The following is an 8,357-nucleotide window of genomic DNA, read 5'->3' as shown; positions in this document are numbered from 1 at the left end:
AGCAGGTCAGGATTAGTTATATTTTATGTCTATGTCATAAACGTAATAGATATACCACTCTGCTCATACCAGCAGTCAAATATCATTCCTTGTTATTAAGTCCCATAGCTATGTGATAATGTAACTGGAAATTATTATTACAGTAGACAGGGACTTGCATGACCCCTGCTGGGTTGTCTTTTCCAAACTCTGTAAGTGAACCTTGTAATCTACAAAGTCCTTTTGAGAGATGAATAATTAAATTCTTACGATCGTGCAATTTGTTACAATAAGGCAGAAATTCTTATTTTAATTTCCCATCCTGTTCTCTGGAAAAGTAACAAAAAGATGCTGGATTCCACCTTGCATTTTTACTCCTTGTTGCAAGTTGTTTGCCTGAATGAAGAGAAATTAACGAGAAAACTTGTCACACTGTTGAAATAAGATGGTTGTCATTGACCTCAAGACGGTCTTACTTTTAAAACTAAAGTATTTTCTTAAAGAGTAATATAACTGTTTAGTGAGAAAATACTTTGCCTAAACACAAGTTACATGTGAAATGTAGGGCTGCCTTATTTGATAAATCATATCTATATATATATATATATTTACATATTATACCATAATATACTATATATATTTTTATATGATATAGATATCATATAAAAGCACTTAGTGACCAAAGGAGGATTTAACACATAATTTTTGAGGTATACTGCCAAGTGACAGCAATTTTCACTTGTTCAAAATACCTGTTTACATTAGATTATTTAAATTATAACCTATATCTTAGCAGAACATGAAAAGATGGGAAGTAAGTTTTGATTTTACCCACAACAAATTCAGCAGAAGGATGTCTGGATCCAGTAGAGATACCAGTTGGGATCAGAGGGAAGGAGAGAGCTCATAGGGACTGTACAACCTGACCACAGACAAATGGCATAGACTCTGCAAGGCTGCAGCAAGCTAAAAGGCTGAAGTTGTGCAAACAGGCAGTGCTCCCAGAACACTGATCTTCATTTCTTGCTCCCTGTCCATGGTTTCTAGCCCCAAACAAATTGGTATCATGCAACAAACCAGGTGGTAAATGGAGGAGCACATCAGCAGCCCTCCTTTACACGAGCAGAAAAGATAGCTGCTTCTGATATTAGATACTGTCTCCAGGTTTTGTTGCATAATAGGTAGACAGATCTATTTCCAGACATTTTCCTGTATCCCCTCTGGGGAAGAGAAATTTACTGTCCTTATGCTCTACACATTTTAGTGCGACACGATCATTTCACTTGTCCCCTTGAAAGCAAGGCATCCATGCTGCGCCATCCATCTACCTCCGAGAAGTAAAATACGGCTCTTAGCAAGATCTGGATACTGTATCCCTCAACAAGACTCCTAATGAAAATACAGCCCCTTAGGCCCTAGCAGTAGCAAAGTATGTGCTGATATACAGATGACATATTTCCTGGTTAGTTGCAAAAAGAATAGTTGTAATTTACCTTATAAAAATACAAAAGGAATCCACCCAGAAAGAGGAAAGTAGTTTTATTAACTCAGCACTTCTCAAACAGCTCCTTACTAAAAATGTATGTATTATTATAAGATAGATACAGTTACATAATGAAATAAAAATAAAACTTAATGGCTCCTATTGAAATACAACTAAAGCAAACGACTGTTTTTTCAGGGGCTACGATCTTACAGGAAAAAGACTAAAGAATGACTATGTCTAAATAAGGCTTTAACTATTGAAAGCAACAGCTACATTACAGCTTATATATCCATCAGTTGTAACACTCACGTTTGTGTAATAAAGCTTTCCTTATATGTAGAAGTTTAGTTGCCTCACATGTGTGTGGGAGTAGCTAGTCCTCCCTTTCAAAAGAGGACTTCTCCAGAAAAAGCCCCATGAAGAGTAATTTCTTACTTACCTAAAGGTAAGAACTAGAAAGAACAATAAAAACCAGAGGAAGAGCTGTTTTCTGGAGATCCAGCAGATCTGTTATTTTTAAAATATTTTGCAGGACATTCAGGGGCAAGAATAGGAGAGGAGAGCAGATATACAGGCAGGTTGAGTAGGTGTACAGACACCGCCTCTATTTTCAGCTGGCAAAAACCTTCATCTTTGGCAATACAGTGTTTTCATCCTTCTGTATAGTACAAGTTCCTCCGATGAGACTAGACTGCCCAGGGCACTGGTGGCTAACCTATTGTTTCTAAACTGGTTTGCTTGTTTGCTGGTTCATATATAACCTAGGAAATTAAAGTCATGGCCTGTGTGAAATAAGCCAGTAATATCCATCAATTACCTGGTAGAGGCCAGCCCAGATGGCTCAAATCATGCTCTTGGCTGACAGCTGAGAAGAGATGCAAGACTGAGCTGCATTCTCCCCCTCAGGGACAGAGTCCTAGGTTTGAAGAATAATATGAAAATTTTGGGGCTTCTACATTATTCCTCTATTTATAAGTTTAGCTTCTGTTTGGCTATAATAAATGAACGCATTTTTGAAAGAGAAAACAAAGTGAAGCTGTAGGATTGCAGTGGAATATTAGGCAAAGTCTTGTAAGTATTCCCCAGTACAACGGCAATTGTAAAGCTGTAGCAAACTCTCTACTCTCCCACACCTACCAACCAGATTTGGGGAGAATGTCTCAAGATATTAACTTAACAGGTATATGCAGAAGCACAGCTTTTGTACATCATCAAGAAAAACAAGGCACTCAAGGAACAATTCATTTAGTTTGGGCACATTTAAAGCTAGATCCGGTGAAAAACTAGGGATTTGAATAGCAGATGATAAAGTTTCCTGATGCAAAATGAATTGCATATTTCCAGCTTAAAATGCAGGCAGGCAGTAAAAATCTCCATGCGCTGACCCACACAGGCAAATAGCTCGATGCCTCTGCCCTGGTGCACCATGGAGAAGAATGAATGCAAGAGTTACAATACCAGCAAGCAGCAGAGCTCTGAATACAAAGCTGCTACAATACCGTAAACTTTGACTTAGGTGGCTGTTAGCATCTCAACACCTTGATTAACCAAAAATACGAATTCATCTAGAATTAAACCAACAAGCTCTTGTTTTGTTATGAAAAACTTTTCCACAAAACCGGGTCTACTGGCACCCAAATGGACTGCAATTACTGAGAAACCAAAATCAGATTTTGTGACTGTTAAATCACCCCCTGTATCTGGAGCTACGGAGTTGATGGCACAGCCTCACTTAACCAAGAAACCTCCATCCTTCAAGGAAGAGGCAACTAAAGCTGGACCACTTTTCTCCGGTAAGCGCTGAGCAACAAGCTAGCAAGACGGCCCGGCCATCTCGGCGACACAGGCCTGAAAACAGGGCCCGTGACCTCGGTTCGACAGCTGCGGCTCGGGGCTTTGCCACCCTCCAGCCCCTCCAACAGCGGAGAAGGCAGAGTCCTACCCGGCGGCTGGACACCCCCAGCCGGGCGGGGCGAGCGCTTCCTGGCGGCGCCGGGAGCTGCTTGTCCTGGGCCCTCCAACAAACGGAGGATGCCGAGGTCAGCCACGGCTCCCGACACGTTTCCTCCGGCAGGTCCGGGGAGGGCCATGGCAGCGGGGTCGGCGCTGGAGAGGGACGGCCCGGGCAGCAGAAGCCAGCCCAAGCCGGGCCGAACGCCACCACAGTCGCAGGGGCGGCCCGCGCCCCTCAGCCCGCCGCGTCCCGCCGCCGGCATGAGGCGAGCCGGGCCCTGGTGCCTGCTCCTGGCTGCGGCCTGTGCCCTGGGCCGGAGCCCGCCGCCCCCGCGGGCCGCCGTGCGCTGCCTGTCCGCCGGCGCCTGCTTCAGCGCCCACCTCGCCAACGTCTCGTACGCCGAGGCCCGCGGCGCCTGCGACCAGCGGCGGGGCAGCCTCGCCTGGGTCAGCGGCGAGCCGGAGCTGGACCTGCTGCTGGAGCTGCTGGCAGACGCGGCGGTGCCCACGCCCGCACTGTTCTGGGTCGGGCTGAAGAGGAACGCCTCCACCTGCACCCACAACGAGCAGCCGCTCCGCGGCTTCTCCTGGGAGGGTGTCGGGGGTGGGACGGCCCCGCAGGAGGTGCCGGCTGCTCTCGGCCAGTGGCTGCGGGAGCCCCTGCTGTCCTGCCTCACCGCCCGCTGCGCTGGGCTGCACCTAGCGCCTGTCCCCGGGAGAGACCCCAAATGGGGCTGGAAGGAGCAGGTCTGCCGGCTGAAAAGCCCGGGCTACCTCTGCAAGTACCAGTACGAGGGTGCCTGCCCCGATCTCAGTCCCGCGGGCGCCCTTGACCTCGGCTATCGGCTCCCCTTCGAGGAGCGCAGCGGCGGCCCCGGCTTTAGCCCGCCGGGCACCGTGCTGACAGTGGCGTGTCCCGGCGGGGAGGTGCAGCTCACCTGCCAGCCCGAGCCGGGCGGCTTCGCCTGGAAGGCGGCAGAGAAGCCCCTCTGCCCCTGCCTCTTTGGCCGCACGACCCCCGACAGCGGGCGGTGCGCCGAGGCCGCCGGGTGCCGCGATGCCGCCGGCGGCTTCGCCTGTGCCTGCATCTCGGGCGGCCCGGACGGAACTCCCTGCCCGGGCACGGGGCCGGCCCCCACCGCTGCAGGTGGCCCCGCGGAACCGTCAGGTGCCGGGGCGGAGGGGCAGCGTCCTTCCATCCCGACACCCGGCGGTTCCACGGAGCCGCCCGCCACCGCTACGGCCGCTGCCGGCGGAGAGAAGACGGCTGCTCCGCCGCCTTCCTCCTCCTCCTCCTCCTCCTCCTCCTCTTCCAACTACGTTTTCATCCTGGTGACGGTCGCTGTGGTGGTGCTGGTCATCCTGGTCATGACCGTCCTGGGGGTGTTCAAAATCTGCTTTGACAAGAAGTCCGAGGGCCGCGGGGACAAGGAGCCGCCGGAGGCCGGCAACAAGGCGGAGGCAGGCTCCGCGGAGCGCAGCGGAGCAGCGGGCGGTGAATAGCCCCGGACCGCCGAGGCCGCGTCCCTCGGGGCTGCCCCGAGCGGCAGCTGCCCCCCGGGCCAGTGCTCGGCTCCCCACGTCCCCCCTGCTCCCAGCCCTGCTGCCGCGGGGAGCCGAGGGAGAGGCGCCGCGGGTCTTCGCAGGGCAGGGCTTGGACATTACCAAACGCAGGAGCGCACAGCGATGTTCTTTCGAGGGGATTGAAGTCTTTGGACAGTCGGAGTTTTTGTCGGTCTGAAATGAGTTATTTCGGTGCTGATTTCACAAAATTATAAATAGATCAGCCTGGCCGACAGAGCGATTGCAGCTGCAACAATTGTGCATTTTTATCCTCTCAGAAGCTGTTCGTCTTGTGCCTTACTCGGAGCAAGCATAAAGTGGGCCACTTTGAGCACTTGCGTCTTGTAATTTAGAATTCACTCCTTGCCTGAGTGGCACTTGGAGGCTCTCGTTTTCCATCTAATTGCTGGAACTTTTGGAGAGGTGAACTGCCATAATTTTGGGTGAAACTGCAACCCATGTGCTTTCATACTGACATTCTTAAAAAATGAAAGAGCATTTCTATACTTAGAAAGTCATTAAACTGCTGAGGAAGCGAGAGGTTAATGGGGAGTCAGTTTTATACTTCAGCTGATGAAAAGAATAAAGGATGGTGTAAATCACTACCCTGTTTGTTACTTCATACTCATTTTTATTGTAGCAGACAATAATTTTTTCAGTTGCAATTTTTCTCCTAAGTTAGGAAGTTACAAAACTTGCTTTCTGTGTGCAATATGTGGCTCCCTTAGAATCAGACAAGGTGCTGACACACCACACTGTGAGAGGAGTTAACGTGGGTCCAAATACATCATGCAAATCTCATTCTCTTTAGTCAGATATATTTTCCATGGGGTCCCTAGAGAATAAGGAAAGATTCACTGCTCGTGCCCTTTTCTAAATGAGGTAAACACTTCCTCTGTGATTTCCCTCGGGAATTCCTGTAGAGGAGCTTTCAACCTGGCTGCAGAACTTGCTTTCTGTGCAGTTCAGAGTGCTGATGCTCACTTATTGTTATTATGGTGTCGGTTTTCAATTAAAGTTGTAATATTAAATATTGATTCAAGGTTTTCTGAGTGCAGTTATACATATCTAAGTGGTCTCATCCAAGCCTTTTGGGGTGCAGGAAGAATAGAGAAATATTTTCTTCCCTTAAGAGAACTTTAATCTCTGAAATGTCTCTTTAAATACACTTGCTTGTTTGTTTGTTTTCCTCTCTTGAGAGCTGACATTCTTTCTACTACTTTAATTTTGACACTTTCCTGTTGAGTTTGGAGAACTCTGTTTAAAAATAATGTGTGTTATTATTACCTATTTTTCTTGCAAGCAAAGACTTGATGATAAATATGGTGTAATCATCTGCTAAGGATAAATAATTACATAAGTAGAAGTTTTTTATTTTTCTCTCTCTCTCCCTTTAATGATGATAGGCAGTTGCTATCTGGGAAACAGTCTTTTGCTTTTGGTAAAGAGGTCACTGGTATTTGTGAGCCATCAGACTGACTGTAACCATAAATTCTCTTGTATCATGACAGGAATTAAATCCAGATAGGTGAGAATGCTGCTCATTACAAGGTGACTCATAATCTGCATACTTTTTTAATCTGTATATCTGACATTTACATTTCAGAAGGCAGGCATTTTTCAGCTTGGGCAGGAGGCTTGATTCTACATTCAGATGTGCTCAGATTTGGAAAATGACTTAGCCATTAATGCCTTATTTCTTAATAACACCCCTGTTGCTGTCAGTGTAAGTAATTTCTTTTATGGGATGGTGTATGTGGAGCTCTCTTCTTCTATTGGGGCTGTATAAGCAAATAGCAGCTAAGATGAAGGAGAGCCTCTCTGAATTATATTTTTTGTATGTTTTAGTCTTTCTCTCGTATCAGGTAACTGAACTCTTCTGACAATCTGATGGGACTGTTCAGGTGTGTTTTTTGAAGCTCTAGACACTCTCTCATTCTCTGTTTCTGGAGTCTTACCAAGCACACAATTAAGTGCTGAGTTAAGAACCTGCCTACTTATTTTGGCATCTCTCAGTATGTGACTCAGACTATTTAGTTAAAATATAAAAGTTCATGCCCTTGCAAGCCATTCACCTGTCTCATAATTCCCATTTCCCTCTTCCTTGAAATCATGTTTTGATTTGAGAGTTCTGTTTCTCACACAATTCAGGATCACTAGACATTTGTCTAGAGGACTACAAAAGGGTTCTACTTTGTTCCCCCCAGCTTATAATTTGACTCATGTGAAACCAGGCTGTTTTGCATCTGAGGATGGGATCCATCTTACCATGTGTAGATATCTCCAATAATTGATCTAGACTTTTTTACTCACCTAGACACCTGTACTGCCTATCAACAGAAATATGTTCTTGCAATCAATCTCATTTTAGACTAGATGCTGAAAACAGGACCTATGAATTACATCCTGAAAGTGTTCTTTCTCTGCATTGACTGTAAAGAGGGCATATGGAGGCTACTTATATTTAAATGCCTGTAAAATATGCATTTAAAATTAAATCAGAAAAATCAGCTCACTTAAGTCTCCAGCTGTGCAAGTCACTTTTCTAAAAGCAAGCTCATGGTCCCTTCTGTCTCTTCAAGGCATGGTTAAATGGTCATAATTTTATTATTGCTTTTGTATGTTAGAGATCTTGTTCAGTATGTCTGGGGTTTTTTACCTTATTTTTGCTGTCAGTATAATACAAATCAAATAGCATTTGGATTTGCTTGGAACCTGAGCAACTTTGAAATGCATGAATTTCTCTTTCTCTAATGGTTCAGACCAAAAAGAAGGTGTTTTGGGGGAAAGGATTGATCATTTTTGCTTTCCACTCTTGATCAAATTGGGTCTTTAGTGAATAAGAAACCAACACATACCTGTCACGCAACCATTGGCTCATATCACAACCATGATTCATTGGTCTGCAAGGCAGATTCAGAGCAGGATTTGCTGTTTACATCCATAGAAGAAGAATAAGTAAGATCATGATGAGTACAGATAATCATAACAAGTACTGAGATAATAAAAGTGTCTGATTATGAAAATGGATGCAATTATTATAAAAATTATTATGTAACACCCCATAAAAAACCCACAATCAAATGCAAGCATTTTTCCAAAACATGGCAAAGATCGAGACAAATCTTTTCTCTCATGTTGTACACGTGTCCATTGAATAAACATTATATAAGCACATTATATTCTAACTGTTTTTCCAGCATAGGAAAAAATATTATTTCATCCCATATTAAAGCCATATAAATCACATATAAACTTTGTATCTGTGAGTTTTACAATGCTTACATTTGTAATGAAATGGTGATAGCAAGAAACTGTTAGTATACATTTGAAAATGGTGATTCCTGCAAAGAATAGGAATGTCCAGATCTCTTGT

The 8,357-nt window shown here is 45.4% G+C and overlaps 1 protein-coding gene across 1 annotated transcript; it reads left to right on the top strand.

Moving 5' to 3' along the window:
* The first annotated feature begins 3,679 nt into the window (after positions 1–3,679).
* CLEC14A (C-type lectin domain containing 14A) lies at positions 3,680–5,547 on the top strand. Its single transcript, XM_030950042.1, has one exon. It carries the CDS (start codon positions 3,680–3,682, stop codon positions 4,919–4,921), a length of 1,242 nt encoding a protein of 413 aa, XP_030805902.1. The 3' UTR covers positions 4,922–5,547.
* The last annotated feature ends 2,810 nt before the right edge of the window (positions 5,548–8,357 follow it).

Source organism: Camarhynchus parvulus, chromosome 5, assembly GCF_901933205.1.
Source record: "Camarhynchus parvulus chromosome 5, STF_HiC, whole genome shotgun sequence".
Lineage (NCBI taxonomy): Eukaryota > Metazoa > Chordata > Aves > Passeriformes > Thraupidae > Camarhynchus > Camarhynchus parvulus.
The sequence above is the reverse complement of the archived record's forward strand: the minus strand, read 5'-3'. Positions and strand labels throughout refer to the sequence as shown.

Excerpts from the sequence above, each read along its gene's own strand:
- CLEC14A (XM_030950042.1), top strand. The coding sequence starts at position 3,680 with ATGAGGCGAGCCGGGCCCTGGTGCCTGCTCCTGGCTGCGGCCTGTGCC.